This window comes from Thamnophis sirtalis, unplaced genomic scaffold (genome assembly GCF_051295495.1).
Source record: "Thamnophis sirtalis isolate CommonGarterSnake01/CBP01778 unplaced genomic scaffold, rThaSir2_p1.2 scaffold_8, whole genome shotgun sequence".
In the NCBI taxonomy this organism is placed as follows: domain Eukaryota; kingdom Metazoa; phylum Chordata; class Lepidosauria; order Squamata; family Natricidae; genus Thamnophis; species Thamnophis sirtalis.
The window spans coordinates 29,988,568-30,015,016 of NW_028261388.1; the positions used below are offsets into that span (position 1 = coordinate 29,988,568).

Consider the following 26,449-nt stretch of genomic DNA (forward strand, 5'->3'; position numbering starts at 1 on the left):
GATTAATAGCAAAGTGGCTTGCCCTTTGTTATGCTATAATGTGTTTTTCTGCCTATTTCTTCATTTCTGATTCCATGAGGGTACAGAATTGCTTTGTAAATGTTTTTTTTCCTACGAAAAATCTTTGGGGGAGGCGGAAGAGAGGTAGGAAATTAAAAAAAAAATTATTGTTTTATTGAATATGTTCTTTTTTTATAATAAAATCCAGATTTTGTTTGTACAATTCCATCTTATTTTAATGTTAAATGCAGTACTTCATATAATGTGTATTTGCTTATGTGTACAACTCAAAGGTATGCTAAATAGCCCTAAAGAGTTCTCTTTTCTCAAAACTATTTTTTTACTTCTCTGTACACAAGTGATCTATTTTAACTTTTGTCCACTTTTTAAGATTCTCTGTCCACTATTATATTAGTGTTTATAAAGTCAACATATTAAGGTCATTAGCTTCATTGTCCATTCTAAACAGTATAATTTTTGTGAAGCATGCAAACCATCCTAAACTTGAAATACCAGCTTGGAATATTTAGAGCTTGAACAAGACATGACTTTCCAGAAAGTTTGCCCTGATTTCTTGAAAACTATAAAATGATTTTAATATTGGCTTTGAAATGGCACAGGTCCCATTCAGAATTATATTGTTTTAAGAGTCTCGTACAGTAACTCACTTTTCAGCATAGACAATAAATTAGTTTAGGATGAAACTAGGTTACAGCAGAAGAGAGTTGAGATATGGAAAACAGTGGTTTAACTGCATTAAATAATGATTTAATGCAGTACCCATTAGTGATGGACCTCAGTCACTGAATAACTTGGTTTATGCAGAATATCACATTGACATGGACAGATAATTTTGGATAGCTACTCCTAATTTGAGGGCCTCATAATATACTTTCCTTTCTCTATGCCGCTGTCTGGAAATATGATGCTTTTTTTCTGAGTGCATAGATTTTTTTTTCTGTATTTTTGTGTGCTACAAAATATGTTTATCCAATATTTTAAAAACATATTTCTGTGGGAGGGAGGGGAAGCATATAGTGTCCTTTATTCTATAAATTATATTAATCTTGTTTTGGAGTATAAGCATGTATGTGTATGTTTCATTTTAAAATGCAGCAGGCTATGATAGTTTCTGGCAAATTGTGGGTGTGGGTGTCAGATTGCTAATTGCTAATGTATAGAATCAAGAGTAGCGATCATTTAAGAGAAGCAAGCCATTATACTTCAAGAGCTATTCCAAGCATTGTCCAAATATTCCACCAGATATCTAGAAACTGGTACAGAGATGCTCATTTTCTTACTTGCTAATGTCCTACATATGATGCCCTATGCTACATATCAGTTAAAGTCATTGGCAATGCGCTATACAATTGGTAGGTATGATATCTTCAAAAGCTGCAGAAGCAGTCACGGAATGATCTGTTTAATTGCAGCAGACACTCTGGTACAAAGAGAGAGATGAGCTAAGACGATAGGAGGGGAGCTGATGGTGATGGCTACAGATATAACCACACCAAGTACTACAAACTGATCTCCATTTTAAAAAAAACAATGGATATGGCATTGCAAAACAGCAGCTATGATAACTCCTCATCCCATGCCTCTTATATAGAAGAAATTATTTCTAGGAGTGTTTTGAGACTTCCCAGAACAAGCCATGGAAAGGTGAGCTGGCTAAAAAAAACATATATCTTGACAGTTTAAAGAAGAGCAGTAGCTACAGCTACCCTGAGGAAATTAAAGCTCTTATTGTCATGGCATGGAAAGATAGAAAGCAAGGGTAGTTAATATGCTAAGTTAGGAAAGATATCATGCAAAGAGGGCTTGCATGAGGGACTGGGCCCAAGAGCAACTTCAAGAAGATATTCTGAAAGTTCTGGAAAATACATGAACAATTGTAGTGTCTTTTGTGGATGACTGCAGAATCTCTTCATCTTCTAGCACAGACATACATCATAAATGTTCCATACGCAGCTATTATATAAGGCTTGGCAGTGGTTGGCATCAGGGACCACACTGGAGGCATCCTTAATTACAAGGCTCTATTGTTGAGATCTGAGTGTAAGGAGTAGGGTGGAAATAATTTCTGGGTGTGACTAAAGGAGAATGTGAGAAGGAATATGGTACTATAGCTCTCTAGGACAGCTGTTAACTAAGCAAGTGGGACCTAAACTCACTTCATTTGTTGTGTTTGTGGAATTGCTTTTGGTTTTGTCTCACAGGAATGGGTGGTAGCAAAACTATTATCCTCCAACGGAATTCCATACTTTTTCCAAGGAGGTTAGATATCAAGAGAATTCTTCCTTACTTTACATAACTGACCAGCTTATATAAGAAAACAAACATTAGAATATGGCCCTAGTATTCAGTGGGAGAGATTATTAGTGTTCTGGGTAATTGAAAAGGGGTTAATTGATCAAGTCTATCGATTCAAGGATGAATCTTAAATCTAGTTATATATGGGTTAACCAACTCTATTCATTTACCTCTACCATGAAAACCCCCAAACACAATGAACTGAATTGGTCAAAAAATTTAATTGCATTGTAAGAATCAAATTTGCCATTATACATGCCTCTCTAATGCCCAGTGGTTGTAGGCAGGGGTGGGATCCCACCAGTTTAACAACTGGTTCTCTGAGTGCGCATGTGCTTAATGTACCTGATGTGCGCTGCACGCACATGCGTAATTCACACAAAAATTTCTGAGGCACGGCAATCCACTCTGCTGCGCCTATCAGCTGGGCTAAAAAACAAGGAAATGTAGGTGGGTATAGCCCAGGGGTGGGCAGGCGGGCCTACTTTAAGATCGGAGTGAACTGGTTCACTCTCAGGCGATCTTCGGAGCTATCAGTTTGCCTGAAATGGGCCGAACCAGTAGAATCCCACCCCTGGTTCTAGGGGCAAACAAACCACCTTCCCCCTGGCAGACTGCTTGCAGATACAGCTCCTGTAAGCACTAACAACCAGCAGTGAAAACAGATTAGAAAAACCTCAAACAATAAAACATGTTCTGAAAGGAAAACAAACAATAATGCACAGTTATTCTCGTTCCTGCATACTGCAGGTAACTGCTACCTTCAAAGGTCTCTTTGTTTCCTTTTAGAAAGAAACCCAAGACAACTGAAATACCGAAGTCTGAGGAGAATGAGATTACGCAGACGGGTGCCTTCGTTGCCAAGTCAGGCCTTCCATGCCTGAACTTTGAAGCTATCTCATCTCTGAGCCCAGATCTCATCCATTCATCCCATTCACTAAGAAACCTGCACGTATACACAGGGTCACCTGATTGTAAGTATAATAGTGTCATTGCGGATAGTTGAGTGAGACACGGTATTTGTTGCAGTGTCAAAACCCTCTCAAAACATTGAAACATGTACCTAATTAGTAGATAAAGTAAGGTTGTAAGAAGTAAATTTTTACACTTTGGAGCAGAAAGTAGCAGAATATTGTGTCGGTGGTAATATAAGAGGACAAAATTGGATCATTGCAGTCTGCACAATTACTAACATGGAATTGCATTTTCAAAAATTAATGGAAGCAACTGGGGAAGGCCCTGTTCATTTATTTATTTACTGTGCATATTTGTGTTGTTGCTGTCTAGTTGCTGTTTTCCAGTACTGAAGGTAAAGTCATTTTGACATGAATCTCCTAAACTGATGGTGCTTACTTCAGGATGTATGGAATTATTACCATTATATAATGGACAAAAAAAAGATTTGAACAAATTTAGATAGGAACTAAACAGAAGATAAATCATATTCACATTATTAGATATGAGAAATAGATTGCAATTGTGAACTGTGGAATTCATAAATTCTTTCACTTGTATTTAATTGCTACTTTCCCCCGTCTTGATTTCAAAACCCTGGGAACTAAAACTAAATTTCAAGAAATCTTAAACTTTAGCCAGCTATTTGAACTATTAGATATCTTTTGTAATAGTATAACTATAGTAATTCATTCTGCCAGATGAGTTGTATGTATGTAAAATCTCACTTTCCCTTACGATTAGCGGTGTTCTGTCATCTCTGAAATGGTTTAAAAATGAATATTTTCAAAAATAAAGAGAGATTAAGACCAACTTCCAAGATCTGGGGTACTGTTTAAAAGTAATCATAAGAAAATTAGGAATACAATTGTTTAAAACGTAATTATAGAATGTCAAAATAAATTCTATGAGGACTGCTAGTATATATCTGAATACTAGGTGTAGTAAATATATTACAATCATATTTTCTTAAAAATCAGAGGGATCAGTCTATAAAGTATGCTGAAATTGGTCCAAATAGGGTCTTATATTTTTTATGAATTTAATTGAAAGGAGAGGAAATAACTAATTTCAGCTTTGTATTGAAGTTGTACCTAAGGAGACCAAATGGTTTTAGTCACAGAAAATAACCTTTAACAAGTTTAGAACCATCAGGGAGAAATAAGAAATGAATATTATTGGTGCATAGGCATATTGAATCTGAGCAACTATATTACACTTACAAGAACTGTAAACAATCTGGCAATACACTATTTTGGATTCAATGTTTTTGATATAAAAAGGGTAAGGATTTCACAGATTTCAAAATCTTCTAATGAAAAACATCATCTAACTCAGTCACTTCTCTGGAACCAGCAAAGTAGCTCTCATTATAAATGATCAGAAAGTCACTTCAGGAAAAATATTTAATTTGGAACATATTTTATTATGAACAGTACAGTATATGTACTTTTTTTTTTAAAAGCTGTGAAAGTGTTACATTAGTTTGCACTAGCAAAAATATTTAAAATTTGTTTCTTAGAGCTTAAATCTGTGCTACTTCAGAAACTCAATTACTATATTCTTGCTCACTTAAATAGTTTTCAGTAAATAACATAAATCTTTAATCATTCATAGAATCAAAAGCACTATTTCCAACATATATATTTTAAACAATATAGAAAAGTAGGGAATATTAAAAAATTCTACTCGTATATGATTTGTAATGCTTTGTTTCACCTTCACAGACCTCAGTAAGGTAATATAATATCTCTCAATTTGAAAAGCATTGAAAATTCAAATGAAACAATATATGTTCACGAAAATCCTTGGCTTCTATTAAAAAATCTTCTGAAGTTGACATTCTGCTATTTGTGGCTCAGAGGATGGGACCTCTTCTTCTTTCTCCTAAAACTTTATGCCAAACTTTAGTACAGTACTAAAGGGCTTAAGTTAAGCTTTCTGCTAAACAACTTTGTTGTTATCCAAGAACAAGATAAAAAGTTGGAAGTTTTCTTTAATTTCATGCATATGTGTTCTTATTTCTACACAATGTTCTCTAAAAGATCTCAACAAACTATTTCATTATTTTCATTTTTTTTTCTCCAATTAATGGTAAATAATCCTTAGCAACATCTCATTAGCCCACTTTCTTTTTGTCCTAATCGATATGTATATCTTAAAACTATATAATTGGCACAATCAATATTTCCATCTACATATAAAACATTTTAATACCTTTTACTCAATACGGTGTAGAAATCCATTTCCATCTTCAAGTTGCATAGCCATGCAAATTGGACCCCAGAAAAAGAGAGCCCCCAATAGGTAAATCATAATAGCAATTTTCTGAAATCATAGAGGAAATATAAGCATAAGCTTTTTTTTAATAAAAAGGATGCCATCATGTGGCAATTTTTAAGTGTATACAAAAGCCCTTTATAAGAATAAAACTACTTACAATTTCAATTTATGTAAAATATATTAATCATCATACACCAATTGAAATTGGTGTGCATATTGTTTTTAAAATTTCAAAATAAGAAAATGCTCACATTTTTTTTTTGGTTTTGGAAAATCATCATAGATTATATATAAATACAGATCCAATAAGAACTACAACCTTGAGTGGTCCTGATTAAAATACTTTTGAAATAAACACTTTATATATGTTCAAGAATTCTTGTTTTTTTGCATTCTGTTCATTATTTCACGAGAATATTTTGAAATAGGAGCAGGGGTGAAATTCAGCAGATTCTGACAGGGTTTTCAGTAGTACAGAGAACTGGCAAATACCACCTCTGAATGACCCCAGAGTGCAGAGGGAATGGAGATTTTGCAGTACCCTTACCTGCTACGCCTACCAAGCCATGCCCACAGAACCAGTAGTGAAAAAAAAATGAATTTCACCACTGAATAGGAGGGATTCTGTATTACACTTGATGGAAAGTTTAAATTAGTTGATGTACATAAGATTATAATTTCTTGTACATTCCAACTTAAAAATAATTATTCAGTAATCAACAGTTTAAAAATTCCCAAATATAAAATACATGATTAGACCAGTTAATAATAACCTCATTTTTTTACTTTGCATAATTCCAGTTGCATAGCAGCAAAGAAATTATAAAATCTCATTGCTCCTATCTTTTTATTAGATTCTAAAATGGTTTACCCTCTAATATTGCATACATTTGGCTTCCCTGCATTGATGTGTCTGTACTTAAATAGGCTGCTGTGGCTATAATCATGTAGGCTACCTATGTGGGAAGGCAACTGTAGACTTCAACAGCCAATTTTCTTTATGGGTAAAACACAGATTTTTTGCTGACAGAGAAATATCATTTACAATTCACAAAAGGTTGTAAATGTGTATATACATATATCTTCAAAGACTGCATTTCTATACATATTTATTATGCAGTAGTTTCCAGTAAACCAGAGGCACTGACATTTATTTATTTATTTGATTTCTACACTGCTGTAATTATAAGACTCTCAGAAAAACATTTTTAAAACCCCATAAAATATCCATGGCACAACAATAAAGCATCCACAGTAAAATCAATTGTGAAGTCAGACAAATCAAACATTCAATTATAAATTGAAGCAATATATAAAAACATTGTATGATGCATCTTTTCATATTTAAAGTGAAAAGAATTCCACTCTTCTAGACGATCATCAATTATCACATCAAACTTTCTGGTACAGGAGCTTGTGACAGAGATATACTTCTTCCTTTTATCATCCCATTGATTTCATGGAGGTGGAGAATCGCAAGCAATTTTTTTTTCTTGAGATTTTCATATCAGACAATTTTATTACAGGAAACAAGTTAAATCAGCATTTTGAAAACCTTTCTGGCAGTTTTGAAGATTCACAGTACAGATATAATGTACAGTTGGCACCTAGTTCTGGTTAACCACTACTGCATTTAGAACCAACTTGGTGATCTTTAAATGCAGTCCCCCACTGCAGTAATTCTAAGAGCTGGTGATGATAAGCTCTTGTGATGAGATCTTACTCAGTGTAGGCCTACAACTGGTATACTAGATGAAACTGGATAAAGGTTTCCTGCCCATTAATTTTATTTGCCAATCAGCAATAGTCATGAATCCAGAGGAACTATCAAACTGCAGATCTGCTCCTGAACAAGAACTACTACTTCTTTACTAAGATAACAACCTTAAGGAGCAAGCAGTAGCTCCATCTTGTTTGCTTTCAGCTTCTTCCCAACAAGGCTGTCTATCCTTCATTGCTGATAATGTACACTTGGTTATCCTCAGCATATTGGTGATAGTATATTTCAAATCTGTTGTTGTCCTAATAAATTAATACAAATGCTAAAAGATAGGAGGGAAAGATGAGTTCTGACATATTCTGCAACTGAGAGACTACCAAGCAAATCCCCTCTCTCAGTGGAACCACTCACTGAAAGGAGCGGAGAGGCAATCAGGATATCATGGCTGCATGAATTGAAGATGTGAAGAAGTCTTATAGGTTCAGAAGATGCAGTTCTCATAAGGCTCCTTCAAGGGAGGGAACACTCCATCTCAAGATCAGGCACACCATCATAAACAATGCAGCTGGAGAGCAGAGTAAGAAAGAGGAATGTAGTCACTTTACTTTTCTTACTGCTTTGGATAGCCTTGAATTTTAATCTCTACCTGCATTCAGTCTGTTTGTTTGTAGACTTCTCAGAAAACATATATTCAGTTAATTCTGACCCTAAGTAGACACTGTAAAAAATAAAAGTTCCTATAGGCACCATGAAGAATTTCTCAAGCTTGATGTATAATAACTCCTGGAAGTTAATAATGCAAAAGCAGACCATATGTGATTCCTTATATTTGCATAATCAAATAAAAACTAACCTTCCAGATGTGCAGCAATATAAGTCCACCATACCCCAATCAGTAAGGCAGCTGGCAAATTCTACTGGGAATCTTAGTCCCAAATTCAGTATATGCAAAGCATCAGGTTAAAAAAAAACCTTTTGAAATAGAAGTATAGTATCTTTCTAACATAGAATGTCAGTGTTTTGAAGTGGTACTAGTGAGCTTTTTATCTAGGCTCCAGTTTATCAAAATCGAGCATTCTGTCTTAACAAGTTTCTGAAACCACAACCTTAATTGTGCTTGGGAATTATAATGACTAGATTCTCTGTAGCTCTGAGTTACATTCCATGCTCACTCATTCAAACTGTACAATTAACTCTTCCATCATTCAGAATTCAGTACCTCCTAGTTCTTTAGCATAAAGAATCTGGCATATTGTGATATTTGTCTTCAATGTGGTATAGTACATGCAGATTCCAGACTATTAATAAGTTGTAAAGAATAACAAAAACATTTTATAGACTCTTAAACCCTGGATAAAATCTCTTGTCTTGCTACAGTTCAAAAAGACTGGTACATGTGAACAATCAGTGTTAAGTTCAATTTTTCCCTCAGGCTCCTTGCCCATTCATTGCCTACTTGGATAAGAATAGCCTTTGCATTTTTACACTCTTTCATTTGTGTGCCATTTCTAAATCAACCTGCTTTCCCAACCCTTCTAACAGTAGCTTCACATGTGAGGTCCTTTACGATTGCTAAATGCACTGGGCAGAAGAGAACTGTTTGACAAAGGCTGCTTCAGTTCCACAGAAGCATTTCCCACTATATTAACTAAAATGAGAGTGGCAGGTCTGGGAACAGAATGAGTCAGAAATCTCCACATATATATGCATACTATTCTGTGATGACAATTAGAATAATAAGAATCTGTATATTGTAATTATAATGTTTAAGACTATTGGTCATTTTCTTACTATCAGTCCTGAGCTGACTGACAGTTAATAATTTTGAACATTTTGATCAGAAATAATACACTTTTCAAATAATCTAAAAATACTTGATGTTTTTTGTGTCCAATGAGCTGGGTTTTTTAAAAAAATTAAATTTCAGGTGGTAATTTTTTTCTTCAAAAGTGCTTAGTCTTTTGACAACTGAGTTTCACTACTCAATCTGTATGTACCTTTCTCACATATTAACCTGGATTGGACAAAATATTAAAAGATGCCATGAAAGTACATTAGCATAAACAAAGACCCTTATTAAGACCGTATATGACAGCTTCAAAAACCCTTGGCTGTCTCAACATGATGTCCATGCAAACCACTTTACTTCATTGGTGGTCCTTATGTAAGTGACATTTGCATGCACATACATGGCCTGGCAGCTTGAGAAAGCTTTTGAAACAGCCTTGTGCTTTAACACTTAAAGACAGATGTCTCATTCATGCCAATACTTTTTGCAAAGTGTCTCTCATGCGTTGTACAATCTGTGTATTATAACAGTAATACATTTCCTAAAGCATAAAGTGGCCTTGAATTCTAATTAAAGCTAATGAAAAATGTGTAACGGGTTTAATTGATCTTCAGTAGGAACCTATAATCAATTTATTAAATAATAGCTAGAATAAAGTATTGTTGAGCTATAATACTATTTATTTAAAGATACTGAAACAATTTCTTTATTACTAATTACATTGATATGGTATCAAAATGGGAAAGGAACAAAATATTATTTAAATCAGCTTTAAAAAAAATTTTAATACTGCTAACAGGTACTTTTGTTATTTAGACAATATAGTTACACATTTTTCATTCTGTATGCTTGTATTTAAGAGGAGCGAAAGGATGACAAAAATTATTGGATACATTTTTTTAAAGAGATTTGGGATGAAATTATTCTTGACACATTTTGAGAGGTAAAGGACTCCAAGCTTAATAAGCAATGTGTTTTTTCAATAACTAAGACACAAAATCCTGATTCAAAGCAATGAAATTTACATTTGTTGAGAAGGGAGAGAAATCCATATACATATTTCAAACACCAATTTATCTTTATGTCTTTTTCTATGGCAGGTAACAACAGTTGCAAGGGGATGACAGAGCGCATTCACAGCATCAACCTCCACAACTTCAGCAATTCTGTGCTCGAGACCCTCAACGAGCAACGCAACCGTGGCCACTTCTGTGATGTGACAGTCCGCATTCACGGGAGCATGCTGCGTGCCCACCGTTGTGTGTTGGCGGCTGGCAGCCCCTTCTTCCAAGATAAGCTATTACTGGGCTACAGTGACATTGAAATTCCTTCTGTGGTGTCAGTCCAGTCAGTGCAAAAGCTCATTGACTTCATGTACAGTGGAGTATTGCGGGTCTCACAATCAGAGGCCTTGCAAATCCTCACAGCAGCCAGCATCCTGCAGATTAAAACTGTGATTGATGAATGCACACGGATTGTCTCACAGAATGTGGGTGACATCTACCCTTTGATTCAGGATTCTGCACAAGAGACACCCCGAGGAACTCCCGAATCAGCCACTTCAGGACAGAGCAGTGATACAGAGTCTGGTTATCTGCAAAGTCACTCACAGCACAGCGTAGACCGGATCTATTCAGCTTTGTATGCATGTTCTATGCAGAATGGCAGTGGTGAGCGTTCATTCTACAGTGGAGCAGTGGTCAGCCATCATGAAACAGCACTAGGCCTTTCTAGAGACCATCATATGGAAGATCCAAGCTGGATTACAAGGATCCATGAGCGTTCACAGCAGGTGGAGCGGTATCTTTCCACCACTCCAGAAACCACACACTGCAGGAAGCAACCACGTCCTGTTCGGATCCAAACTTTAGTGGGCAATATTCACATCAAGCAAGAGATGGAGGATGATTATGACTACTATGGACAGCAGAGAGTACAAATCCTAGAGCATAATGAGTCTGGAGAATGCACTGAGGATACTGATCAAGCAGAAGGTGCTGAAAGTGAGCCCAAGGGAGAAAGCTTTGATTCTGGAGTCAGTTCCTCCATTGGCACTGAACCTGACTCTGTAGAGCAGCAATTTATGACTGGCCTAGGTCGAGAAGTTCAACAAGAGCCTACACAACCAGAACAAAATGATGTTTCTGCTGAAAGCATTCAGCAGCAGCACACAGATACTAACTCTTCTTCACCAGAAAGAGGAAACGATGTTGAAAGGGACAGCGCACTAATAACTGTTTGTAACAGTACTGAAAAGGGGACTTTACAGCCTATCACTACAACTGTTTCCCAATCATTGCCAAGTACACAGCTCTACTTACGCCAGACAGAAACCCTCACCAGCAACCTGAGGATGCCATTGACCCTGACCAGCAACACACAGGTCATCGGCACAGCTGGCAACACCTATTTGCCTGCACTCTTTACTACACAGTCTGCTGGCAGTGGTCCTAAACCTTTCCTTTTCAGCCTTCCCCAGCCTCTAGGCCAACAGGCACAATTTGTGACAGTGTCCCAGCCTGGGATTTCAACTTTTACTGCCCAACTGCCAGCCCCACAACCTCTGGCTCCTTCTTCAGGCCACAGCACAGCAGGTGGGCAGGGTGAAAAAAAGCCTTATGAGTGTACCCTCTGCAACAAGACTTTCACAGCCAAACAGAATTATGTCAAGCACATGTTTGTACATACAGGTAAGTATATGGCCACTTGATATATGAGCAAAGCTATGAACCCAGAGAGATAAAGCATTTAACATTATATTGTTGATCTGGAGAGGTATTCCTCTGCTGCTATTTTAACATGTTCATATGATATAAAAAGGAATGTTTAAAAAATGGGCTCTCTCTTTTTAAGTTGTTCTTGTCCATTGGAGGAATGTAGTGTTCTTTTGAAAATATTAAGGTTTTTTTTATAATGTTTGCTATAATTTGATAGTTTTAAGTGGCTTACTTTTATTCCATCCTGTGATAGCTGATCTTCTTTGCTTTTAAATACTTTTGGGCTTTCTATATATCCTCCCTTGATACATTTACAAGACTAAATTTACACATTACCTTTTGTTATCTGAGTAGGGTTGCTTTTTTTTCTTTTTAAAGAAATGTTTTGAACCAGAATTGAATCAAATATTGTAATTGAATCATGGATATGATTATGGGACTATAGAGAAGTGCATTGTTCTGGATTTTGAAAGTGATTTCCAAAGTTACTTAAAATTACATTAACTTTCCACACCTGGGGTCCCTAACCCCCAGTCCGTGGCCCACTACTGGGCCTTGAGCCATTCAGAGCTGGGCTGCAGAAGGGGGGGGGAGCATGCATAGTCTCTGCTCACTCAAATGAAGCTGTGTATATGTTAGCTTGCCCGCTGCTCATGTGGAACCCTCCCCCCCCAGTCCCCAAAACTGGAAAGGTTGCAGAAATCTGTTCCACACCATAGTTTCATGTCACAGAGAAGTTATTTTTATTAAGCCTTGAACTGATATTCTCTCATCTGTACATTCCCATCTAATTTTTCATTCCACTTTGAACTTGTGATTTCATTCTTTTACCAACTGTCTAGTTTTTGAATATGTCCTCATTTTAAATGCAGTCCTCAAAAATGAGGCCAAGCTGTTACAAAGGGGCTGTTAGAGTAATTAGTGGGGCAAAATTAGCACCTTCACTATTTTCTCTAGTATATCATGGCATCACAAACCATCTCCTTACAAGCCCTGAGAGGCCAAAAAAATTAAAACATAGAATCTGTTCACACAAAAGTTTCCTATGTAGTACTATACTTCGGCTTATACTTTCTCATTATTCTCAGTTAGACAGATTTACAGAAGATACCAATTATTTAAGGATATTTAATGTTTTGACTTTACTATTTCAAACTAAAACAACCCAAGTTTGTGAAAGCAAATTGTTATGGAGTTTGTATCTCTATTTTGAATACTTTTTCTTATTATCCCTAATGTGCTGCTGGTCTTTTTTTTTTTTTAACAGTGGCTGCTCTGTATCGACACCCTCATTGAATTGTTTACCATTATCCCAAGATTTATTTCCTCATCAGTCACTGCTCTCTTAGGTCCCATTAGCTTGTATGAATATTTAGGATTTTTGGCGCCAATGTGCATCATTTTTATTGGCTCATCTTGAATATTTGTCATTTTGATGCCCAATTCCCTAATGGGCAGAGATCATACTAAAGCTCTTTGTAGTACTTCATAGTTTTTACTACTTTGAACAATTAAGTGTCATCAGCAATTTGGCTATTCAACTAGTTATGTCTGATTCCAAAACATTTATAAGTATGATAAAAAGCACTGGTCCTAGAACAGAACCCCGGGGCACTCTGCTGGTTATATCCTTCCATTATTGTAAGAAATTCTCACTTAGTCCTATTCTTTGTTTCCTATTCTATAACCACTTTCTTATCCACAAGAAGACTGCTCCTTTCATTTCATGGCTTTAAAACTTACTATTAAGTCTTTGATCTTGGACTTTTTGAAAATCTAAGTAAATTGGGTCTATTGACTTATTCTTACCCACATGTCTATTCACACTATGAAAAAACTTTAATAGATTAGGACCTTCCCTTAGTGAAATTATATTGGGTATCCATAAGCAAGGACTGTGTCTCCAAATACTGTATTTTTGGATTATAAGACGCACCTTTTTCCCTCATAAAAGAGGCTGAAAATCTGGGTGTGTCTCGTACACAGAATACAGCATTTTTGCCTCCTGAAACCCCGCCCCCTTCACCAAAATGGCTGTGCATAGCCTTTAGGAGGCTTATAGAGTGCTCCTGGGGGCTGGGGAGGGCAGAAATGAGCAAACAATGGGCCGTTTTTCCCTCAATTTGCCCCTCAGCCCCCAGAGCACTCTAAAAGCCTCCTAAAGGCTATTCATGCCCTTTTTTAAAAGGGGGGGGGCATTTTTGCGAAAAATGGGCTGTTTTTCGTAGGTCTGCAAAGTGTAAAAACTTTTTTTTTTAATTTGCCTCTTCAAAATCTTGGTGCGTCTTATACTCCCAAAAATACGGTATTTGATATTTTATCTTACCTGGAACATACGTTAAATTGACATGTCCGTAATTTCCTGGATTTCCTTGTGAACCTTCTTAAAAGTCCTTGACTTACAGTCATTCATTTAGTGACCATTCGAACTTATAGCAGCACTGAAAAAAGAAACAACTAGTTTTCACACTTGCAACCACTGCAGCATCCCCATGTAATAAAAATTTGGGCACTTGACAACTAGCATGTAATTATAACAGTTACACTGTTATAAAAAATAAAATCAATGGGGGAATCTAGATTCACTTAACAATCATGATTCACTTAACTGCAGTGATTCATTTAACAGCTGTGGCAAAAGAAGGGTTGTAAAATGAGACACAATTTACTTAACAACTGTCTTGCTTACCAATGAAAATTCTGGGCTCCATTGGGGTCATAAGTCAAGGACTACCTGTATTCATGTCATCAAACTACAGAGGCTGAATGTAATGACAGATTGCATATTTTACTTAGAAGATCCATAGTTTTATGTAAAATTTGTCAATAAAAGCTCAATGCCTCTTCCCTTGACACTATTATAGGGCTCAATTTATCTGTGTCCCTTCCTGATATGAAAGCTCCAGCTCAGAAATCTGTCTCAACTTTTTTCATGTGAAGAAAAGAAATTCTTTCTTTTCTTCTTCTAGCATAAATTATATTATCCTTTGGCCTCTAAAAAATAAAATAAAATTTCAAGAACTATTAATCAGCTATAAACACATTAAGTTAATTTAGATTATTTTTTTCTTCTGTTTAATTGTTTCTAGTTCTCAGAGGCTGCCTGGACAAGTCCCTGCAGTTTTCTTGTTAGAAGTAGTTTTCCATTGTCTCCTTCCTAGGACTGAGAGAAAGTGAGTGGCCCAAGGTCACTCAGCTGAATTTGTACCTAAGTCAGAACTAGAACTCACAGCCTCCTGGTTTCTAGCCTGATGCCTTAATCACTACACCAAACTGGGTCTCATGTTAGACATATATTCTTTAATTTTCTTTTTCCTTCCTAATGGTTTTCTGCAATTGCAGTTGCCCACGTTTTTCAGGTCAACTGAGTTTTGATCCATTGGTTATGACAGGAATTGACTAACTGGTTTCTAACCATTATCAGACATTATTCTCATTTTGAAGTAGTAGCAATTCAATGAATGTCAAGTGTTTATTGTGTGACACAAGCTGACAGCTGTTTAACTCTGATACTTCATTGTGAAAACTTACCAAGATACAGGGTTAAAGAACTTTGTGTCAAGGCAGGATAAATATGTAGAAAACCACATTGTTGCCTTTTTTCTGTCAGTCTGATCTGTGTCATTCACACTGATGAAAGTGACATTTATTTTATTCTGAAAAAATGGAATATTAAACCCTTCAACAACTACTGCCAGTATCCTGTGTTGCTATATTCTTCATCGTGGACTATTTGTATCCCACATAAGAAGCTCTGTGCTGAAGCTTTATTGGCATATAGCAGAGGCGACTTTGGCATGAAAATTATCTGTACTGCATGAGTTCTAAAGCAATTATTTGCCTTCCCTTTGCTATATTTCCAACAACGCTAGCAATTGCATCATAGGAACTTTTTCTCTGTATTTTCTTGCTATGTAGCTGCAGACTAATAGTCTCTATTAATCTCATGTTTGCTTACAATTGTAATCAAGATGCACAGACTTAGTCTGCAAAAGAGAAAGTAAACCATAAGCATTTGGTGAGAGCTTCTGTGAGTGGACTCCGGTGGAGCTGTATCTTCAGCTGTAATCAACAATGCTCTAGCCTTCAGTTGTTCTCTGTTTCAGGCTTCCACAGGCCATACAACAACTGTCAGATTTCATTGATATGTAGCATGCTCTTTCAATGGGATTAAAGTAACCTGATCTAAAGTTTCTACAGAATGCATATTTTCCAACAGTAGAACATTATTCGTTTTATCTGTCTTGAGCAAAAGAATCTAGGAAGGAATCATGTATGGAGTCATTACCCTGAATTTATGAAGAAAGAAAAAATAAGAGATGGGGAGTGGGATTGGTGATAATAGAAATGACTGAGGATTTTAATTCAGGTCAAGTGTAGAGGTCTGAAAATTGCATATCATGGCTACAGTAGTAATTCCATGACTTTCTAATGGCAATATAAAATTGTCAGATAGGTATGGATTCAGCATTGGAAGAAGACTTCTTCCAAAATGAAGATCAACAAATAAAACCTTGAAGGAAAATATTCTTCCAAATCTGAACATGAGACATTGAAAACCCATATTTTGCATCTCTAGTCTATCTGAGGATGCAAAAGCATACAAAACAATTCTAATGGATAGAAAATGTTTTTCCCTCACTTTAGCATATTTCTTCTTCAATGAATAACCCAATTCATATTGATGTACATGAATCAGTGCATGGTTGGCACTTATTATTGGTACTTAATTATTTACTTAATACCACCCAATTGCAATCAACTCTGGGCAGTTCCATGCCATGTAGGATCAGTCACAAAGGAGGGGACAATGCTATATAAATGAATATGACTACCTGATCATGATAGCCTGCTATTTGGTCCATGCTCTTGGACTTTGTTAAACTTTGTCAGAGTTTGTTGCAAAAATCAAATCCAGAAAGCACACACAGATAACTGATTCAGCAGGGTTCACTAACTTATTTATGTACATAATAACATATGAATAAATATACAATACCCACAGATGATTCTTCCAACGTGGTAGAAAGGAGAGATTGGTTTTTAGTTTGAATTCAGAGAGCAGACTAGATTAGTTCTCTTGCACATAGGTACATAGGTAAGTCATACCCAGGCTCCGAGCCGTCTAGCATGGCTCTCAGTCATCAAATAGTTCCCATTGACTGACCCAGTTGCCATGCCTATACATTGGCTGACCTTGTTACCATGTCCTATTCCAGCCAGTCCCCAATGGTGACCTGTTGCTATGTCCTATTCCAGTTCATTAATATTCTGACAAACTTTACCTACTTGGTGTCCAGACCAGAGTTGATGCCAAGTTTGACAGAGCAGTGGTGCTGTCAGTTTTCAACTAGAGCATTTTCCCACAACCATCAGATAGGCTTGCTATTCAACATAAGCACAGAGACCACAAGTATAGATTGCTTATCTGTAGCTGTCTCTGCATTCACACAACTCACTTCCTTCCCTTGTTTATCCATCCTAATGAGTATTATTGATTCTGGGTTCTTTTATAGTTTTTAATGCTTTCTAAAACAATTATACATAATAACTTTAGATAATGACTGTTTTATATTTCTATTGTTTTATTGGATTATTCTATGCCATCCCAATTTACTTTCCGAACAGAGATGGGCAGCCATATGAATTTGATTAATAAATAAATAATCATGTACTGCATAACTAGAAAATATGTTACAGGAGTATTCATTCCTAATTAAATGTTACTTTTCTTTCTCCTTGTGTTTCCATTTGTGATCATTGTGTAGGTGAGAAGCCCCACCAATGCAGCATTTGTTGGCGATCCTTCTCCCTAAAAGATTACCTAATCAAACACATGGTGACTCACACTGGTGTCAGAGCCTACCAATGCAGTATCTGTAATAAGCGTTTTACGCAGAAGAGTTCCCTAAATGTGCATATGCGGCTCCACCGTGGGGAGAAATCTTATGAATGCTACATTTGCAAGAAAAAGTTTTCACACAAGACCCTGCTTGAAAGACACGTGGCTCTACATAGTGCCACAAATGGAACATCTAACACAACAAGCACTGGGGCAAGGGCACTTCCAGCTGGAGTGATGGCCTGCACGGAGGGAACGACCTATGTTTGCTCTGTCTGCCCAGCTAAGTTTGACCAAATTGAGCACTTCAACGACCACATGAGGCTGCACGTTTCAGATGGGTAAATAATATCTATTCTGTTATGAACAACAACAAAGCCCAAATAGAGAAACAACGAAAAGCTATGGCACTAGATTTTTTTTTCATTTTTCATTTTTAGTTTGTTTATTTTCATTTTTGTACTACATGATGAACTGTTTTTTGCCTGCTGGTACATTACATTTCTGGAAGCTGGATGAATAGTAATTATCTCAGCCTTCCTTTGATGGTGGCCTTAAGGCCAGATAGTGTTTCAGGAGATCTACTGGTTGGATCTCTAGCTACTGGCCTCTAAATACAACCCTTCTTTACTACAAAAAAAAAAAAAAACTTAAAAAAATTGTCACTTGTGAAGAGCACTACAAAAACAACAACGAGAAATATGTTATGAAATCTACAAGGCCTACTGTCGTAAGTACACCGCTTGCAGTGTTTCAATGGACAGATTCACAATTCTGACCGCTTTGGACTTCACAATATCGTTAAAACTGTGGAATAGAAACATAAAAATTGATCAGCAACACACACAATGGGCCCTATTGGTTTCCACCATTAGTCTTGCTATCATAAAAGGGCTGTGGAAAATGGCACGGGAGTTTGGGTTGGATGGTGTGGAGTCCCTGCAGGATGGGGAAGGAGAATAATAGATTCCTCTTGTGGATTCGGTTCCATTCCACCCGTTCAGATTTATAACCCCAACTTCTTTCTCCCCCACTAACACCAATACCATCTTTCATCGGACTTAGGAACAATAAGTAAGAATGAGGTGAACAAAGGTAGCTTTTCTGCAATTACATGTTGTCTTTGCTGAGCATAGGGCAAACTTGGCCAATCTGGCATCCTCCAGGTCTAGCATTGTGACTCCCAAATGGGAGCTGCAAATACAACAACTCTGGAAGTGCAAGACTAAGGAGGGATGACACAGAGCCCCAGCCAAATAGTGGGACTTTGCAAATGTCAAAGAGAAGTACAAAAAGAGAAAAAATTGAAAGGTTTTTTTCACCTACTAGTCTAGGTATAAGGAAAGGATTACTTCCTAAAAAAATTAGGGATAAAATTTAAAAAAAGGCTGTGTCAAGCCTATCCATGATGAGACAGGTAAAGTAATAGACGAGCGGAGGGGAAAATAAAAAGAGTTCTCAAGATTTTTTTTAATTCAGTTTTTTTAGAGGGACAGAAGTGTTTACCAGGTAGAATGCTGATTTTTTAAAATATATATATATATTTACTTCAGTATTTCTGTACAAAAACGGAAGGAAAATTGTAACTTTTTAAACATAATTTTCTTCTCTTTTTTTGCGTACACTGCCACTAATATCTGCTCAGTTATATAACTGAATGTGTGTATACACACACATTTATACCTTATTGTTAATACAGACTGTTAAGGTTAGATGTCCTACTTTCATATAGCAAGTGGGCAAAGATGAGATGGTCCTGATATTTCTTTCTGATGAGAAAAATATGTTTCACCATATTTTCTGTTGTTTCCCTTATGCTTTTATTACTTTGAGAATAGCACCTTGAAATTGATTGATAATATATGTGATATCTTCCATCTAATTCTGTCCATATTGTTGTAGTGTCACATGAATAGCTGTTCGGAAGTCAGATTATTTTCTAAGACTTTTGAGTTCCATCTAAAATGTAAACGAATTAGTTTTAGAAGGAAGTATTTTAACACTATTTATATCATTGGAATGATAAAATATCATTTTGACTATAGTTTCTGGAAGTACCTAGAAAAAGGGCAATTATTTAAGAATCGCTTGCAGAGATTGGTTTGTAAGATCTTTTATCCTGCCTGAAATATAGATCAAATCTACTTAAATGCTAAACCTTCTTTTTACTTATAAAAGTACAGATAATCTTCCTTCTTTCAATCTGCAAAAACATTAAGATAAGGGCCATGCTTTGCAATTTCGACTTCACAAAATAGGGCAAGACATTCAGAGTTGCAGGTTTTTATTGATCACTTCTTCCGTTCTTAGCGGACTTTTGAGAATTACCTGAAACAGTACTTTTTATGTATCTAGTTACATTGGATTAATGTTTAACTATTTTATTAAGAAGTTTCTTTCCTGTGAATCATAGTACATACTTCCTATTTCAAATGAAAATTATCTGAAAATAATATGCAAATGGAGAGTCAAGAAGAAAACATTTAGGTAAATTTTAAACATATCTTTGTTTCAGCTAAATCTTATGAGATTGCATTTCTGTGTAGAAATCAATGGAAAACTTTATATAAAGTGTTCTGTAACTTTATATAAAGTGTTCAGCGACAGGATGCTAGATTTAATCATGTTTTGTGAGACACTCCTCCTTGCACAACATCATTTATTAGACATTTATATTCTGTCAATGTAGGTCACAACTTCTGTTATATTGCACAACTTTTTTCATGTCAATTCTGAGATAAGGCCCACTAAATTCTGGGATTCATTTTCAACAAAGAATATATAGGATTGGGATCTTAAATATTTCATAATAATTTCATCAGAAATAATATACAAAAATGTAAGAAAAGACAGAACCTGGATATACAACACGATGCTATCATGTAAAAGAATGTCATTTTTATAACTACTGAAAATCAGTCAAGAATTTAAGTTTGTTTAAGCAATAACATGGCTTTATATGGCTCATTTTCCAGATGAATTTTAGGAACAAATTGATTGCCAATAATAGAAACAATAGTTTGAGTCAGTTTTCAAAAATTAGACATTTCTGTGACCTAAGATAAGCAATGCACAGACAAGAAAAAAATGTAGAAGATGTTAGTAGAGAATCAAAATTAAAAAAATTAAAAATTTCAAATTAAACACTTATTTTTTTTAAAAAAACACACCTGTTTTTAAATAGGTTTGATGTAGAACTTGCGTGCTATTCATTAAAAATGAATATTGCCTCAAAGCAAAAATAGATTTTGTTTGGTGAAAAAAAGTATAGATTATCTTCATTCATTGACCCAAAATAATATATAGCCCTCAAAATAATGTATTCCATGCAGAAAATCTTTGTCACTCCTACAGGCCTTCAGATGCTATACCTGCAACGTGTTTATTTAGGAGAATATTAAAAAAATGGATCCTTGCATCAATCCTCCTGTAAACATTTGTATTTGAGGATAAATTAAACTAAATTAAAACTAAGATTTGTAAAAATTAGATCAAGTGACAAATTATCTAAATCAAGATTTGAATCTGTAATTTTAAGATATAAGGAAACCAGTTACTCTGACAAAATTACAGTTTTGGTGATCTATATGGAAAAAATACTGCAGTTTTCATTGTACAGTGGCTTTAAAAAGGTGATTTTTTTACATTAACTATATTACTGCTTCTTAAATTTCTTGTTCTGGTTTCTATTGAGGTCTCTTTTCTAATACTACAGCTTTTTATTTAGTTCTGATAGGTAGCATTTATGCTATTCCAGTTTTGTGAAATAAAATCCAAAGGTTTGAAAGGTTCTTTAGAGAATGAAAAGCTATAGTCACGTGCAAAAAAATCCTAAATTCCTTCATTCCTCCCCCCTCCATCCATATTGAAGCCAATTAAATTGGATTCTTGCTAATAATTAATTTTTACTCAGTTAATGTTCTGTCAGCACTAATTATTTTTATTCTTTCTATACATTTTTTGTACTTTTTATTCTTGCTTCCATAAATACCATATTTCAAAACAAATGCAACAATAGTTCAAACTGTGTGGCTATAGGATAAGTATTCATATATCTGAATTTTCATTTTATATAACTATTTACTTACTTGTTTCCTTATTATGGTCACATCACAGACCAGTATGGACCCAATATTTTCCACTATGACTAAATACTAGCTCTATATTTATAGCTCATGCAAATCATTAGAGCATAATTGGAAGTACAGACATTATCCAGATGGTTTTCTAATATTTTTCCTTCACTTTAAAAACATTCTTTCTTATAGCCAAAGGTCACTGCAGTCCAAAAAGCCTATAATTTTGTGACCCCAATGATTTCTACAATAATATTAATATATTTATTTATGTTTAATGTTTCAGGTATATTTGCACTAAACGTAATTGAACAATTTATTTCATTTTAAATTAAAATGCTCAATAAGAAACCTGAAATAATCTTCATTTTTATATTGTTTTAAATGTTTGCACTGAAAGCTTTTTATTTATAGAAGAATAGAAGGATTCAAAACTCATTGCTTTTTAAAGAGAAACACATTTGCTGGCATTTTGTGATTATCTACATACTCCCATAATTTCCTATTTGCAGGTAGTTAAGTTATATAAAAATGATATACAGCAGTGCAAGGCTCTTTCTGTACAGTTAATTTTTTTTCACATTTCTGATTATGTGGAAAAGTGGGTTCTTAAATTTTTAAGTAAATCTCATCTGAATATATACATATCCCCTTATCAAGGCAAGTAACATGCCTTGAAGACAGAAATGCTATTTGGCCCATATTTTAATGTGCAAAACATATTTTAGCTCATCATAAACAACAGTAAACCTTCATAGAAAAGCAGATCTAGCAGATCTAACTCTTACTGAATTAGAGATTCTGTGGTTCATGGAGTGAATGAGGTCATCAAAATGTAGTAAGAGTGCCATTTGATTTGTAAAAGTCAGAATAGTAAATTAATTCAACCAATGCTCAGAAAATGTATTTGAATTTCAGTATTCAAATTAAGGTCACATGTTTGATAGAAATAGCTGGAATTAATAAATTATGTCTACATATACTTAATTTAAATATAGTGGATGCAACTCATAACTAGAAAGTGACATTTGAGGGCACCACTATAAAATTAATAATGGGCAAGTTTATCCAAAGAAAATCAAAAAATATGACCATATGAAACAAAGAGATAGACGTTTCATTCACATCACATAAACTCCATGTCTTACCATGCTCTAAGTATTATTAGACTTCAGGGTTTCTATCCTTCCTAAGACCATTTTACTACTGAAATAGATACCAAAGTGTACCCTACATGCTACATGCTACTTCCATCATCCCATTTCTGTCCCTGTAATCATCTAGCCCACAGGCTGAGCTTGACCATTTTATTAATATTTTGTGGGTATTTTAAGAGGCAAGATGGATGCCTTAACCCTATAAAATCTGTGGCATTTTGGAGTTTAATTCCATATTTTTGGAGGGCAGATTTGATAAGTTATGCAAACTGATTCATCTGTAGAGCTAATGAAAGCATTTATTTCATTAAAAAGAAGAGAAAGCAGTTGGAAGCAAAACCAGATTTTCAGTTCTGAGTGTAACTTGCAGCTTTGTGGTTTAATACCGCTCTTTCCTGTGCCTTTCTTACCTCTTTCAATGCTATTTCATGCCTCTCTCTGCATTTTAGGCCCCAGCAATGATGGTCTGTGTTTCCTGAACAATAGTTAAGCTCTAGAATGATCCAGTCATTTTTCTCAGAATAACATGATCTCTTCAGAAATGTCACCTTCCAGTTATCTTAGCATCCACAACGATGTTGAATTATTTTAAGATTTTATGAACTCTGGTGGTCATTTTCTTGTTGCTACTTAATGGGAAATGTGTATGAGTTTAGGCTGTGCTTTTAATTAGACAGAAATTCAGTATCTGTATTTTAAAGTCTTGAAATCCAGACTTGTAAGATCATTAGTTAGTATTTTTACAGGGCCTCTAAATATTAAATTTCTTATTTTTTATGATTACATTCAAATGAATCAGAACATAGAGACGAATTCAAATTCTGTTTCCCATATTTGGATTATAGTATATGCATGTACATTGAATTTCAAAGAGAGATTTGATAGGTGACAAGTATGGCTATTAAAAGAGGACACTTGACACAAAACTTATTTCTACAGAAACAAAAGCTAATGTTTGAAGATATATCAATTTTTCTGGATACTTAAGCTTTTCTGGGTAATGTTGCTTTATGTAAAAATTTAAAGCCTTCTGTATTACACAAAAGTTAGAAAATGGAATAGATTATTCCACGTTAGTTCCACAATTCATTAGCTATTGGGAACCGTAAATGGTAATAATTAAACTAAATAAGATTAATATTTCTTAAGACTATAGAACATGTAATCAGCCAAATTATAAATAAATAAAATTACCCCTTAAAATTAGTTTATGCGGTTGTAATTTCACAACAAATAAATATGTCATAGAATACTAAATTGCCAACTGGAACACATGTGCACATACACACACACACACATGTTAACAGAAGTAAAACTAAAGGATTGTTGTGCTCATATAATGCAAGAGGATTACTGATTAGTAAATATAAATGACAGACATAGTCAAAATATGTATTCCTTTTCAAGTGGCTAATGCTAAAATAATTTTACTGTTTGTTTCTCTTTCCCACATCCAATAAAATATTTTGCAATTGCAGTTTAAAAGTTACACTAGGAGGTGCTAAGTTCCTGTCTAAGAGGACAAAAACATTGTCCAAATGTAAATTTATCATAGTATTTAACTATCTAGGCAAATATTGCTTTCTTGGGCAGACAGTTGTACTGCTACCATGATAGTTTTGTGTAGCTGGAGATATACAGGAATTGATTTTGGGGTTTCAGCCTGCAAAATATTTGCTACCATACCACTGAGCTATGGCCCTTATCCATTTGGTTATTGATCCTTGGAGTAGCACCTACATAAAACTTATGGATATGACAGGAGAAAGGAGATTAAATTTGAGAATTATACCTTCAGAGAAAGAAAAAGGAGCACTTCATCTGTGACAAGTATTCATTTATTTCACATCTAGCTACTTAATAGTATTAAGTTTAGTTTCATAAAGTTGTCCCTAAAATATTAGTACTATAATAAAATTCCCACAAGTTGGCATGATTAATTTAAGTGGGCGATGGAATAAATAATGTATTGCAGCCTTATATAGGACTGCTGCCTTAAAACAATAAAGAAGGAGTGGGTATTATTTTTGTATACATACTTAAATGTATATATAATTTTAAATTGTTATTTCATTCATATGAAATGCGGCATACTTTTGCTTTCATTTAAATTTGTAATACAATACCTGGGCAACAAGAGCTGTGAAAAAAAATCATTTGCTGAGAAGTATTATTACTACTAATAAAGTAGCTGCTATGAATTTGCACTTGACTATGCCTGATGGGCATTAGTAAAATAACTGAGTTTAACAGTAAGTTCTAACAGTTTTGAGTGAACAATGGATGGCTTCCTTCAGTTACCTTAATATGATCTTCAATCCCTATTTGGTGTCGTATCATAGTTTTATCCATAGTTTTTTTTCTATTTGTAGCTTTTATGATGTAAGTCAATTGGATGTCACAGATGGCATAGTTAATCATCTATGGAGATTCTTAATCATCCAGGTCATGGTTTTTCAAAAGCCAACTGGACCTTCTTTGCTTTTCCTTGAAGATGTTTTGCTTCTTATCCAAGATGCTTCTTCAGTCCTGACTGAATGGTGGAGAATGGAAGGATTTATATTCCTTGCAGTCATTTGGTCACTGTTTCTGAGAGTTATTGAGGCCACATGGAGGTTTATCTGTGGCCTCAGGGTCTCTGAATAGTGCACCATTCAGGTGACCCTGAAGACACAGATAAACCTCCAAGTGGCCTCAAGAATGACCAGATGACTGCAAGGAATATAAAGCCTTCCATTATCCACCATTCAGTCAAAACTAAAAAAGCTTTGTGGATGAGAAGTGAAACCTCTGCAAACAAAGGAGGTCTAGTTGCCTTTTGAAAAAGCACCTTTGGGACAGATGGCATAGTTGTTATCATTATTCTTTTCCAGTAACAGAACATTCACAGCAGGGATCTAAAGAGGCGATGTTTCAGGGTGGTATAGCTTTCACTTGCCAGTTATCTCTTCACAGTCCCATCCAGTACAGCTCTAGCTACCCTCACAGCTTGTTTGGTCTTGTCATTTGCACTATATCAGAACAAAAGAGAAAATCAATTACTGTCTGTTTGCTAATTTCTTCTGAAATGGAATCAAATATTGTTGTGGGCTTTTTTCCCTTTTAGTTTCGTTTTAAAACTTAAATCTTATAGCCAGGTTAAAAGCAGTTGCATTGTTCTTCTAACAGAACATTTTAAGGGCCAAAACTTGTTTTAGTTCACATTTGAATTATACATTAGAGCCAAAATATGTTACCAGTGACAGAAATAGACAAACTTAACGTCTAGTTATAACCATGGTAAAGATATACTACAAGCCAAAAACAATGTGAAAATAATTAGATGTTACAGTTAATACAAAATAACAAGAATGTAGCATTACTGTTAATGCTAGGACAGCAAAACAGGAATAATAATCAGACATTTAAGTGTATAATGAATTGATTTACAGCGAGTAAAGTCGCAAAAATACTTTAACTGACTAGTCATAACTGACATATTTACAAAACATATATAGCACTTTGAATGTTGTACAATTATATAACTCCCTAATCTTTAGTAATTGCCAAACTTATTCCACATTACTACTTAGAACTAGGAAGATCTGTTCTTTGC

At 35.0% G+C, this 26,449-nt stretch overlaps 1 protein-coding gene across 8 annotated transcripts in view; it reads left to right on the forward strand.

Moving 5' to 3' along the window:
- The window catches only part of ZBTB20 (zinc finger and BTB domain containing 20), a 513,951-nt gene extending 488,420 nt beyond the window's left edge, over window positions 1-25,531 (forward strand). For all 8 annotated transcript variants that reach the window (XM_087721324.1, XM_087721325.1, XM_087721323.1 and 5 more), the window contains 3 exons: window positions 3,106-3,290; window positions 10,163-11,752; window positions 17,548-25,531. In XM_087721324.1, the coding sequence (XP_087577450.1) occupies window positions 3,106-3,290; window positions 10,163-11,752; window positions 17,548-17,966 (2,194 nt within the window). In that variant the 3' untranslated portion in view covers window positions 17,967-25,531. The remainder of the gene's footprint in view (window positions 1-3,105; window positions 3,291-10,162; window positions 11,753-17,547) is intronic.
- The last annotated feature ends 918 nt before the right edge of the window (window positions 25,532-26,449 follow it).